Here is a 13,382-nt window from a genome sequence, read left to right on the forward strand (position 1 = left end):
TGTGTGTGAGTGCAGTGACCTGCAGCCAGCTGTGTCTGTATGTGTGTGTGAGCGCAGAACACATGCAAGGCTTTTCAGCAACGCGTGTAGGTGCAGATATTAATTATGCATCTGCAAGCACGGCGTTGAGACGGCAACGAGACGCACACAGGGAAAGGTGCGGGCACCTCAGCGAGGCTGCGGAAACAGAAAAGGGCAGCGACAGCACAGCTCCGCTGCATTTCACTCGCGTGCTCACTATCCTGAAGCAATATCACGGCTTACATAAGCAGCAAATTTCAAAACATTTACTCCCACCACGGACGAGCCTCACCGCGGGAACCCATCCTCACCACAACCCAACCGCACAGCCCCAACGCCTCACTGAGCGCAAGAAACGTGCCGCCGGAAAGTCATAGAGCGGAAGGCGGGCTCTGGCAGAAGCTAGCCAATCATCGGAAGGCATCGGTAAGACAAGCAGAGGCCGCAGCCAATGCTGTATGGGGCTGCGCGAGCGGTGTCCCCGCGGGGGAGTTACGGCGCTCAGAAGCTTATTCGGGGCATTACGGCGCGTCTAGGAGGGTGGGACAGGAGAGAACAAGCGACGGGCCTCAACAGCCAATAGTCGTTCGGGAAGGACTGATGGGCACTCAGGTCGCCCAATAGGAAGGTGCCGGTCGTTAAAGGGCCGGCGACCCGGTGGGGTGAGTTGGGCGTAGGTGAGTAATGTGTGTGGCTCCTGGGGCGGGCGCGGTTCGCGGTGGGTCTGAGGTAGTATGGCTCCCGGCGCCTTACAGGGGGCCGCTCGCCCGGTCCGCAGCCTTCGGTCCCTTTGTGGGCGCAGAACGGTTGCACTCTCAATCACGGGTAGCGTTGAGGCGGCAGTCCGCTGCCCTCCCGTGAGGGGTGCGGGGTCCCTCGGTCTCCGAGTCGGTTGCCCGGAAGCCCGGCGTGGGGAGGGACGTCGGCGGGGTTTGTCTGTCGCCTTTGTTCCCTGCGAGGGCTCCCGGCGGGGCCGGGCCGTGTCTGATAGGAGGGCCGAGGCTGGGGGCTGTGCGGCCTCCTTTCTCTCTTCCTCCTCCGGTTCTGAACTGAGAGCGGTGGGGTTTGGGTTGCGCGTTAGGAAGAAGTTCTTCACTGAAAGGGAAGCTGATCAGTGCTGTGGTGCCCCATCCCTGCAGGTGCTCAGTGCCAGGTTGGATGGGCCCTGGGCAGCCTTAGCTGCTGGGGGGCAACCAGCCCGTGGTGGGGGGTTGGGACTGGATGGGCCTTGGGGTCATTTCCCACCTGAACTGTTCTGTGTGTATGGTTGTACCGATTGAACCGTCTCTGAGTACTTAAAATTGACCCATGCCAGTACAACCATCTGTTCAGAACCACACCTGAAGTTTTCCAGAAAGCCGTGGATTAGTACTGTGTGAAGAGTGCCCAATTCTCAAATTTGGTGTTAGAAAATTAGGTTACAGGGCCTCCTGATCTAATGCTTATTTCTTTTCATTATTTATTTTTTCTGGAAATTTCAAATATGAAGACAACCACTAAGGCATAATAACAAAAAAGAAATCTGGATATATATGTGTGTGTATATATATATTATAAATTATTTAATAGGACTCTGTGAGATTTTTTGGTGTTGGTTATGACTTTTTCACAGGATCACAGAATGGCCCGGGTTGGAAGGGGCCTCAAGGATCATGAAGCTCCAATGCCCCTGCCACATGCAGGGCCACCAACTTCCCTATTTAATACTAGATCAGGCTGCCCAGGGCCCCATCCAACCTGGCTTTAACACCTCTAGGGATGGGGCATCCACAACCTCCCTGGGCAGCCTGTGTTGCTTGTGTGTTGGTTTTTGTTGTTTTTGTTTATAAACGTACCATTCTAGCATGTGTTCACACAGCGAGATGCGAGGAAGGGAAACACAGCGGCAGAGTGTAGATGCCTCTGCTGTATTTTGAGGTTATGAATCTTATGTATGTTTATGGATTGTTCAACTTAGTTACATAATACTGTTTCATTTCAGCAACAACAAATAGTTCCAGTTTCCAGACCAGAGGTGAGGGCCTTCTTAACCTTCAGTTTGATTTTGGCCTGACAGGACTGTGTCAATAAACTCAGTGTTACGTTGCTGGCTCTCCTGTGCACACCTTGAAAGCTTTCTGTTATCTCATGGTGAAAAACCCTTCTCTTTCTCTAGACAGCACTTTGCATTTGTACCCAAATGGTACACATTTTGCATTTGCATTCTGAGTAATGTGTGCACAGCTGCTAGTCACATCAGAGCCTGTTTGCATCATTTGTCACTTCTCAGGGATTTCTCTGTCACATAGCCAGGCTTTTGTCGTCTCTTCTCTAATCTGCTTATCCCTTTTCTGAGTGAACCACTTTTATTCCCAATTGGTACACTTAGAATTTATTTGCTGTAGAATCTTCTGCTAACGACACAAAAATGTTGAGGTCTTACGGTTCTGATTTCGGTAAAATCTGAAATGTTTGTCTGGAATTATTTCTGAATGTGTGTTTTCTTGTTTTAGATCTCAAACTAGAAATTAAACATGCTTTATGTTTTGTTCTTGTAAATTAATCTTTTCAAATTGCTGATAAGTTGTTTTTGTTCTTTCTTTGTAGCAATTTAGAATGTGTACAAATCCTTGCCTGTTATCATTCATGACTGTTAAATAGTTTAAGCATGTGGCAGTTCATTTTTTCTTAATTAAAAGTTATATCCTGGACACCATCCAGAAATATCAAAGTATTAGAACCAGAATTTTACCAAACTCAGCTTTATTTAGGTAATATTTCTTTTTATTTAATATATCAGAAAGGTAATGGTTCTGTTGCGGAATAGGTCCAAATCTGCTCATCTATATGCTGCTAAGATAATTCATTAGCACCACCTGTATTAATGAAAAAGGAAACATCTTCAGTGAGGCAGTGTGCTTTCAGAAGGCAAAGAGTTAGAAATAGTGAGGTGTGCTATACAATTAGAGAGTAATAACCAAGAGTTTTAAAATAGGTAGGCTTCACCGTTGCTCTCGGGGGCTTATATCATATATGCTATAGGACAAAAACGAAAGAACGCTATGCAAAATAGCATTTTATGCCATGGGTTCCCAGTGTAGTAATGCAGTGCTTGACCTGTAATTTAAAATCCAAACCCAAGGTTTGGTTCTTGTGGAAGAGTGAATGGGCGATCAGGGCAGTGATGCAGAGCACCTGGGTGAGCAGTAGTGGGACTGACCTGCAGGGTGACCTGGCAGCTGTGCGTTTTAACTTGTGACCTGGCCTACAGCTAAGAGGAAAGCTCAGCTGCCTGTCTTCCACGGTCATGTAGAATTGCATTTAAAAAATAGCATGGAGGAAAAATTGATTTAAAAACCTGAATCTGGTATTTAGGTAACCTAAAAGACAGCTAATTATTAATACATCCAAGAGTTTGATGTATCTGGTTTGCGAGTACTTGGGGAAATCTGACCCATTGTCCAATAGCTAACCAACTACTTGGATGTCTACTTAAGTACTTGCTTAAATTCAAGAAGTTCTACCAATTTCAGTAAAAATAAGTGAGTTTTGACTTCAAACAAAGGTTTGGTGCCTTGGTAGTGGTAAGTCAGAAAAACTGTCTATGCTGTGTGTTAGACTCCTACATAACTCAGGATCAGGCCTTGGGCAACCTGTGGATGTTCCTGTTCATTGCTGAGGGGGTCAGACTAGACGACATTCAAAGGTCCCTTCCAACTCGAAGGATTGTGTGATTCTGTAACTCTTTGTGCTTACACACATGTACACGCATTTTCTGAAGTAGCAGGCACCAGGAATTCAGCTTAATTCAGCTTTTTATTTATCAATTCAGAATAACTGTCTCATTAACAGTAGAACTTCTAAAAGCAGTCTTAGTTCTTTCTGTGTATCAGTAGCTCTTCTGGAGAACTTAGCTGGTGAATGACTTTTAGAAAGTTTTTAACGTAAACACTGAAGATGAATTTGAGTTTAATAGATAGATCAAGAAATTAAATTGCTATAAAGGCAGAAAAGAACTAACAATGTAGTTAGGATTTGAAAAGCAAAGTACCAAAAGGTTGATTTACTGCTAGAGAGAAGTAAGTATGGTGCTGCTTCCTTGAAAGCCCAAATATCTTTTCATGGCAAACATATAATAATGAAGGTTAAAGGAGAAGTTTAAACATCAGGTAAAAGGTCTCTGAAAAAAAGTACTTATATAATTCCAGCAGATACAGAGATACAGTGCTGTGTTGTAAGTCTGATTTTTTTTAGATGGCAGAAAGTTGGGGGTGGGTTGTTTTTTCTGTTTTTGGTTTTTAATACTGGTCATGGCAAGAAGCGCATCTATATCACAGCCCTAAGTCTTAGTATATATTTCAATCGTTCTCTGTTCTCAAGATGAGTTATTATTTTCTTATTTTATTTTCAGAAGGGTAGGAAGCTTCGTACAATCTTAAATAGAAATATGCAGCTTGCAAAACTTGGACAACTTTGTAAGTAAGCTAGTTATGTACAACATAACAGTGCATAGGGGATGCAGACTGTAAACTGTTACGTGCTTTGTCCTCAAATGGGGAGTTTTTAATGTTCTGATGTGTATGTTTTATAGAGTTGTGCACTGTGTCCAAGATTAGCTTCCTCTAGCATCAGGCACAGGATCAGCCATAGCTGTGGTAGAGCACTGAGCTTTGAATCTGACATTAACTGAAGCATTTTACAGTGCAGGGGCCGTGGAGCAGGGCTTTAACGTGCAGAAGTGATGGCTTATTCCTTGGCCTGTTTCTTAGAGCAGCATCTCAAATTGTGACATTTGTTTGAACACTTAGTTCAAAAGGTTGTTTTCTATCATACAGCAGGATTGCTCCAGCAGGATTACTTATTTGTGATTGCAGTTAGTCAGAAGAGGCTCCAAGATGTCAGCTTTTAATATGTACCTACTTATATCTACTTTTTTTTTTTCTTTGCATAGAAGTAGTTAAAAAAGGTTTCAGCAAATTCATTTGCCTAGACATGTTGTTTCTGAAGTAACAATGTAAACAATCTTAGCTTCTTTTTGAAATACCTTAGTATTCAGACTAAGATGTATATGTCGAACTCCAGCCTTAAGCGCAGACCAACAGGCAAAACTGTAAGAGCTATAGGAAAACAGCTATATTTTTGTAATGGAAATATCAACTCAACCTTAACAGTTTATGACAGATATATTAATAGATTTATAATTCATACGAGTTTATGGGAGCTCATCAACAGCTACTTTAAATTCAGAGTGTAACAAAATTGTTTTCTTCTAACAGATGAGCGGTATGTTCAGAATGTACACTTCCTTAATGGGTGATTTTGGAGCCAAGCTCATTAAATAGAAATATACAGTGTATACCTTTGAGATTTATTTTGTTTGCTCTTTTTCTCCTAGGAACCCTGAGGAATAGGAAAATACTACAAAGTGAAGACGAAACACATCTATCGAGGGCTGATCTCTGCTTTCATTGTTTTTTAAACTCTGTGTTAATAACTGCTTAGTGTCAAATAGTCTCTGTAATCTGCTGTGCTAAAATTATTAGCTTAAAGCTGGAAAAAATGAAACAATTGAAAAGAAAAAGAAAAAGTAATTTTAGTGTTCAGGAAACGCAAACTCTCCTTAAGGAAATCAGAAAAAGGAGAGAAGTACTCTTTTCAAAACAACTTAATACAACAATTAATGAGATGAAACGGAAAGCGTGGGAGGAAATAGCAGAGTGTGTGAATGCTGTAGGTGAAGGTGAGCAAAGAACAGGTACAGAAGTGAAAAGGAGATACCTTGACTGGAGAGCGCTCATGAAGAGGAAGCGTCTGAATGCAAACATCAAGGCAGTTGGTGCAGGGTTTCACCTTCCTTCATCCGACTTAGATGACTCTCTCAATGAAGATATGGATGACAAAATAGGGTTTTCAAATGAATCTAGTTTTGAATGGCAGAACATTACTGACTTCAGAGAAGCAGGTGGGTCTTTAACAGAAATCAAAGTAGAAGAAGAAGAGGAGGATCCACAGAATTTTGAAGTAAGTGACTGGCGTGCATTACCTCTATGCAATAATGGCTGTTTTCCAACCTCCCAAGGGCTTTTCAGTGTGCTTCATTAGCATCAGTTTTTGCTTTGTTTGAATGTGTGAATTAAGTAGTAGAAACAATTGTGCTTCAGAGAGAAGACATTCAAATCTAGCTGTTTGCAGTGGTGTGTAAGGTTGGTAACCCTCAACGCAAGTGTGTATTTGAATGTGTTTTCCATTTCTGTATGTCAGAGATAGGAATTATTTCAACCAGTAGAATGAAAATACATTACTTAAGGATATTGGCTGTTTTAATACTTAGGGTATCAGAATGGATGAATGGAGAAGGGAGGTGCACCTCTTTAACAAATGAAAGTGTGTGTTACCTGGAGGTACAGAAAGAAAGAAATGGAATGCTCTTTGCATTTCTTAAAATGAGACCACAGGAGATGAAAATATTATCTGAATAAATCAGTCAGCCATTCCTCTGTCAGAATTGTGGCTGTGAAACCTGTGGCAGGTTGCTATTTTTAGTAGCATCATAGCTGTTCTGAGATAGTGAGACTGAAATCAAATGTTTGGATGTTTTTTGTTGTTTTGTTTTTTTAATATGGGTTCAAATTGTGTCTAAGTTTAGTTGGAATGTATGCTGGGAAAAAAAATACCAGCATAAGCTCTTAAAAATGGTAATGGGAGCTGCTGCCTCACAGCTGGTGCAGAAAGGTGTCAGTCTTCTCTAAAACTGAAATACTGGTAGTTTCTCTCATTGCCTTACATTGTTTTCTGAACCCACGTCTTCCTCTGTTTGCCTTCCATTTGCAGTATTTGTAATGGGAAACAATAGTCTCTTCTGTATTATGGTGTACAGCACATAGCTCTTGCAGGATTACAGCCTTCAGGGTTCACCAAGAACAGTGGTGCTAACCCCTTAATAATCCGTTCATGAGTGGTTTTCTAGCAAGAATGGCAATATGAAATTGGTTAAACAAGTCCTGTTTATTGACCCACTTACACAGATTGAAGGGTTAGGACCATGTGAAAAATGCCAGATGGTTTTAAATACTGCGGTGTTAAATGTTTTTAGAAATTGAATCCTCGTGTTAATGAAGGCTGGGTTAGCTTTAATACCACCTACCCTGTGGATCCAACTGCTCTGGTAGATAATTAATCACAGCAGATTGCTAGTGGTTTACATAAATGTCATTGAGCTTTGTGAAAAGTAAGGCCACCACATGTTTTTTAGGTGCAGTTTTCTGTTGGTGATTCTGACTGCTCTGTAATATCTATCATGCAGTGTTTTTTGTGCTACTCTTGCATGTCTATAGATAAACAGATTTTTCATTACAAATATTAGCTTATAGATCAAGTGTCTCTCAAGCTATGTAATAACAAACCAAGTTTTTTAATTAGCATGTTTATTTTGTAGAATGTAATTTCTGGAATTCTTTTTAAGATGCAGGAAAAAAAGCAGTCACCTGTTACTTTTAGTAAAGCTGTATATAACGCTATTCTAACAGAGAGAATGGGGTGTAATTCTTGTGTTGCATTCCTCTCTGCAGTTTCCTATTGAGGAAGAAGAGATTTTTTCATCAGTGTTGCCAGATTCAAAAAAAGAAAATGACTTACCAGATTTCACCCACATTGAGGAGTTTGGGAATCTAAGCTCTGCTCAAGCTAGATTAGCCTATGAAGATTCACACTTGCTTATAAATCTAGAGAAGCAGAAGGTGGAGCTGGAGAAGCAGCGATTAGATATTGAAGCTGAACGGTTGCAAGTGGAGAAGGAGCGCCTCCAAATTGAAAAAGAACGGCTGCGGCACATTGACTTGGAGCATGAGAGACTTCAGCTGGAGAAGGAGCGACTTCAAATCGAGCGGGAGAAACTGAGGCTAGAGACTCTGCGTGCTGAGAAACCTGCCCTGGAAAATGACCTCATCCAATCGGAAAAACCCATCATACAGCCTCTGGATCTAGAAACTGAGAAGTTAAAACTTGAAAAAGAACGTTTGCAGTTAGAGAAAGAAAGGTTGCAGTTCTTAAAATTTGAGTCAGAAAAGCTGCAGATTGAGAAGGAGCGCTTGCAAGTGGAGAAAGAACGCCTCAGAATTCAGAGAGAGGGTCTCTTGCAGTGAACTTGTCAACTGGAGTGTTAATGCTAGTGTTCTGTGTTGTGTAGAATATAGGTAGTTCTTTTTCTGATACTGAAACTGTTGTAAAGGTCTAATGTTCTGTTCAGAGTTGAATGTTGATGTTGAACTGTAATAATAGAGAAAAAAAAATGGTGCTCAATAAGTCAGTGTGCCTGTGTAAATATGCTTATATAATAAATTGCTTTTCAGTGTATCAGAACTAAGTGTTGTTATGTTCTCCTGTCTTCAGTACTATGTTGTATTTGTTATAAGTGTCCTTCTCCCAAGAAACATTACGAAGAATCAAAACCAAGTGCTGTATTTCTTTTTTTTTTCTTTTTTTTTTAATACTGTACTAGCAGTTAGGGAGTATTAGAATAAGTCAGTACTTCTTGTGAGGGCCTCCTGCTGAGGGTAGTTCATGCAGTAAATAAGTATGATTAGAACGTAGTAACATAGAGTCGTGATGTGCTTCATTAAACTTTATTTCCCCTTTTTGTTTTTTCCACTTCCGCAGCTGAAAGGAGTACAATAACAGTTCAAGAGGTACCCTACAGTGGTGTTTAGTGTTGGAAGTGCAGGAGGTTGTGTTCTGCCTTTTTTGAAGTGTTCATACCGGGTAGTTATACATCAACCTACCTACCATAAGACTTTTGAATGCATTGGGTCATTAATGATGTTATGTGAAGTATTTCATGTCTTGATTACCTGTCAGTGTAGAATGGGAGCTTCGTAGCAGGAAGTGACAGCTGTCTGATCAATCTGTGATCATCCCCTGAGGGATGGTTTATTTCTCGAAAGAGTTCAGCTGATGACAGGAGTCTTGGGAGTGAAGACACAGGCTGAGCACAGGCTAAAGAGAACTGAGCTTGATATTAATATTATGCTCTTGATATTAATTCTTCCTGGCCAGCACTGAGGTTCATGGAATCATAGAATGGCTTGTGTCAGAAGGGACCCCAGGGATCATCAAGTTCCAACCCCCTGCCACAGGCAGGGCCACCGATCTCCTGGCGGAGGTTTTTATGACTTCTGCCATACAGTGTGTTTTAGTTAGGTAAGCAGAAGTAGTTAGTGCTACATGCCATCGTTTCATATGTAATTTATTTGTTTCAATAAAAGCCTTTCTGTGATTTCATGTATGTGTGAATCCCAACTGAGCCACATTTTACAATTCTCGTTTTTTTTGTGAGCAACTACCTTTTTTGATTCCATTTGAAACTGTGAGAATACTAAATCTGAATACATGTTGAGTGACTTAACATGGATTCTTGTGAAAGTAGATATATTTATACCACTATAGGATTACTTTTATCCTGCAGCAAAAACATTATTTTTTTATTATGGAGACAAGTGTGCTTCTACAGTGGAAATAAATTTGTCTACTGCAACCCAAAATTGCTCTTGAGACTATGTTTATTCAGAGCAGCATTTAAAAAGAAACTTGAATTCTTTTTATTTTTTATTTAGTATGAATTGTGACACCCTAAAGATGCTGGTGTCTGCATTCCTTGTGTTGTGAGTGGGAGAAACAAGACATTTTGGGATGGGACTCAAGGAACGAGGGGCAACATCATCACCAGTGCAGGGGGTAGTGACCAGGTGGACCATGCCAGGACACGGGATGCTGTTGTAGTCTTGTCTGTTAGAAGTACTCATCCAGGAAAGAGCAGATGTGGAGTCTGGCTTCTGTTTTGAGAGGCAATTAATGCTGCTGCTCAGCACTGGCACCTGTTTTTGTATTTTACTCTAGTTGAATGACTTAACCATTAGAAAAATGGTTTGCATTTTATGTTGGGACATCTCTTGGGGCAAGATTTCCAAGCATTTTCCCAGGTGAGGAGAGTAAAAAAGTTGAGATATATCTGAATAATTCATTTTTCATTTCATAAGTTTGAACACTCCTCCAAATGTGAATAGAGCTGCCTGCAAGCAGTTATTTCCTCCAACTGTCTGTTCAGCCTCCGAGGGAAATGATGGACCCCTTGGTTATACAGAACCTTTTGGAAAATACTGAATGGTGAAATTAAGTATTATCATAAATCATTGAAAATACAGTTTCAACATTAAAAGTAGATCAAATTATGGAGCTTAATACAATAATTTTCTAGCCTGCTTTTTTTTTTTTTTTTTTTCCATACTAAAATTGCAGTCATTTTGTAATTTAAATTTAAATGTCATATTTTCAAATACTAATCTTCAAACTCTTAAAACTTAATTGCTTCATTTAGCAATCTGGGTCCTGACAGCAAAGCCTAAAGGCAAAATTTAGACCATGTAGATGTCACCAAAGTCAGGACACACACAACTCAATTCCTACGTAAAAGAAAGGCCAGTGGTTGTAAATAATCAGAGCGACATTCCCAGGCTTGGAGTCACCATAAGACAAGGGGGAACAGTATGCGTACAGAGGAAGAGGAAAATATTTGAGGGGGGAATGAAAGCAGAAGGGTAAAAATCAAATATTTGTTAGTGGGAAGGTGACTGAAGCTGGTGTCAGATAAACAGTGTTGGAAATACCCCTACTGGTCATTGCAAGCTGTTTTATCAAGTTTGTTCCTGACGTACTGATGTCTGATCTCCTGGCTCTGTGGAGCCTGGTGGAAATATACCCATGGAAGAGGTGAGCTGAAGAACCAGCAGGTACCTACAAGGCCACTGAGAAATGGGTGCACTTTCCTGAGCTGCCTGAGGAGCATGCACTGGGACCTGCTATGTCCACTGTGTCATGAAGCCAGTAATTCTAGGGCCAAAGGGCCAAATATCAAAGGTTAAATGAAGGGTACAGCAGAGAGCCTCTCAGTGTCTAATACTAGTGATGGGTTCCAACAACTGAGGCCCTGCCAGGACATCAATGGATGAAGATGTTTTCCTTATACACTTTGGAGACAGACTGGCTAATGCTTTGGAGTATCCTAAAAACTGCTGGAGAAGCTCACAGGGCAAAGTTGTAGATATGAACCCAAGGTGAACAGCAGACTCTGCTCCAGCTGGGCACCTGTGAAGGCATGGTAGGATACAAAATCAACTTCACGTCATTGAGTAGGGTGCCCTGCATTATCTCTGAGCCATTTTGAGCAAATTTAACTGTGCACATACGATGCTGCAAACAAACAAACTTAAGCAAAATATTTAATCATTATTTATTAAGACAAATGATGTTTTAGATTTAATGAATACTGGGCTCAGAATGAGCAACAGGATCCTTGTTACATCAAGGAGTCTGCTAGCCAGGAGGGGAAGGGTCATCCTCCAGGGCTCCCTGGAGCTCTTAGGTAGTGATAAGCTGCTGTTTCCCAATGGTATATATATATTTTAATTGTTGTTGCTGTTGTTGTTTTGGGGTTCTTAATCTTTCCATGTTGATATTTTTCCTTCCCCTACAAACGTTCAAATTGCTACTGATGTTATTTCAACCTGTGTCTGTAGCTTCATCTTCTCTTGCTTGGCTCTCCTCTACAAATTTCCTGAGGTTTTTCCCACAACTTTGCTATTTCCCCACCAATTTGAGCTAAGGGCACGGAACTATGTGGGACAGTGGATTAAAGACTAGACAGGAATCTGCGTGTTTACAGAAAATTGACCTGATAATAGTCAGGGGAGGTCCATTCTCCCTGATGACTGTCCTTGAGGTCTTGCATTGTCAGTCAGACCACAGAATCACAGAATGGCTTGGGTTGGAAAGGATCTTAAAGATCCGTAGTTCTGACCCTACTGCCATGGGCAGGGACACCTCCCACTAGACTGGGTTGCCCAAAACCCCATCCAACCTGGCCCTGATCTCCTCTAGAGATGGGGCACCCACATCTCTGGGAATCCTATTGCAGTGTATTCCAGTGTATTCCTCTCATATGGACATCTCATACCGGACAGTTCTCCAGGTGTCTGCTAGTAGAAGTTGCCCAAAGTACTGCTACAGCATGAGTTCTTTGTACAATCCAGAGCACATTGTTTGCATGTTACACCTTGAACTGGACGATAATCTGCCCTGTGCATGTCCAAAGCAGTGAATTACATTCATACTTAGTCCCCTGCCAAAAATAAACTCCAATTTCCAAATCTATGAGATAAAATCCCCCTCTACAACTGAGCAGGGGGGCTGATAACTCACAGCTCTTTGCCTTTCCATGGAACTTTTGAGGCAGTTGTCACAAGTATAGTGGTGTCAACAGCCTCTTCCTGTGCTATATCCTAGAAGCCTCCCCAGAAAGGCAAAATGCTCCAAGGAGATGAAACCAGATTTGGGGCTGATATTTTACGAACACAAAAACACTGCTCAGTGTCAAACAGGAGGCTTGACAGAGAGGATAGGTAGGAGAAAAAGGAGGAGGAAAGACAGATTTTTCTCTATCATTGCTAGAATCAGTTAGTGAATGTAAGCCAGAGAGTGTCAGGAAACTCCACCAAATGCATTAATGTTCTTTTTTTTTTTTTTTTTTTCCTCTCCTCTCCTCTCCTCTCCTCTCCTCTCCTCTCCTCTCCTCTCCTCTCCTCTCCTCTCCTCCTCTCTTTATTCCCCTTTCCTTTTCTTTAGTTCCACCCCCCTTTTTTCTTTTTCCACATTTTTTTTAGAGTTGACTGTAATCTTCTTACAATCCAGTAGACATCAAATGCTGACTTAAGACAAGCAACTGCTTAAGGCCTCATATTGTTTCTCACGTCACAGGCTGTTGTTTCTGCATTTTTGATGTGGGACACTAGTCCTGTGTCCCCCTACCAGAATCAGGAGTTCTCAGCATGTGTCCTTTCCCCTGTTCCTCCCATGCACAAGCTGCTTTGCTGCACAACTCAGCTCCCAGTGTCTCCGTGAGGGCTGGAGATGCCAGTGAGGCCCTTGGCCATTGCCCACCTTATTTAGGATGAGAGGGTCTGTTTTTTTTTCTGCAGGGTGACAATGCGGGGAGCGGGGGTAGGTGTAATAGCCTCCTTCAAAATCATGAAACCTACAGGAAAAAAAAAATCTGTTCTTTGTGCTGCTGCCAACAAGAGATGGAAGAATGAGCCTGAATCACTGGCATGACTGCATGTGCTGAGAGTGAAACGCTGATCAGGATGTGAAGGACTCACACTCAGTTCCCAAGCTCAGACAGCTCCAGCACATTCCTGTGGCTGGAGGCTGTTCCTGGGAGGCCATGGAGGAAGTGCAGCCCTCGGCTCAGGCCTCATCAAGTCTGCACTGCTTCAGCACTGCTGCATGGCTCACAGGCTGTCAGCTCAGCTCTGCCGCACTGGCCGGGGGAAGCC

General features: G+C 42.0%; 1 protein-coding gene across 6 annotated transcripts; it reads left to right on the forward strand.

Moving 5' to 3' along the window:
- Positions 1–628: 628 nt before the first annotated feature.
- MSANTD4 (Myb/SANT DNA binding domain containing 4 with coiled-coils) lies at positions 629–8,358 on the forward strand. Of its 6 annotated transcripts, XM_042839158.1 has the most exons (4): positions 1,777–2,035; positions 4,412–4,475; positions 5,396–6,021; positions 7,569–8,358. In XM_042839158.1, the coding sequence occupies exons 3-4, from the start codon at positions 5,560–5,562 to the stop codon at positions 8,139–8,141; spliced, it is 1,035 nt and encodes a 344-aa protein (XP_042695092.1). In that variant the 5' UTR covers positions 1,777–2,035; positions 4,412–4,475; positions 5,396–5,559; the 3' UTR covers positions 8,142–8,358. The 6 variants fall into 6 exon arrangements, with proteins under 6 accessions (XP_042695094.1, XP_042695095.1, XP_042695092.1 ...); XM_042839160.1 differs by lacking the exons at positions 1,777–2,035; positions 4,412–4,475 and adding an exon at positions 629–698; XM_042839161.1 differs by lacking the exons at positions 1,777–2,035; positions 4,412–4,475 and adding an exon at positions 735–750.
- Positions 8,359–13,382: the final 5,024 nt, after the last annotated feature.

The sequence above is a fragment of the Centrocercus urophasianus genome, unplaced genomic scaffold (genome assembly GCF_019232065.1).
Source record: "Centrocercus urophasianus isolate 14NV4802_14NV808 unplaced genomic scaffold, USGS_Curo_1.0 seq_9, whole genome shotgun sequence".
NCBI classification, from domain to species: domain Eukaryota; kingdom Metazoa; phylum Chordata; class Aves; order Galliformes; family Phasianidae; genus Centrocercus; species Centrocercus urophasianus.

Coding starts and splice junctions, on each gene's coding strand:
- MSANTD4 (XM_042839160.1), top strand. CDS start 5,560: ATGAAACAATTGAAAAGAAAAAGAAAAAGTAATTTTAGTGTTCAGGAA. Junction 6,022..7,568: donor AGGATCCACAGAATTTTGAA/GTAAGTGACTGG, acceptor TCCTCTCTGCAG/TTTCCTATTGAGGAAGAAGA.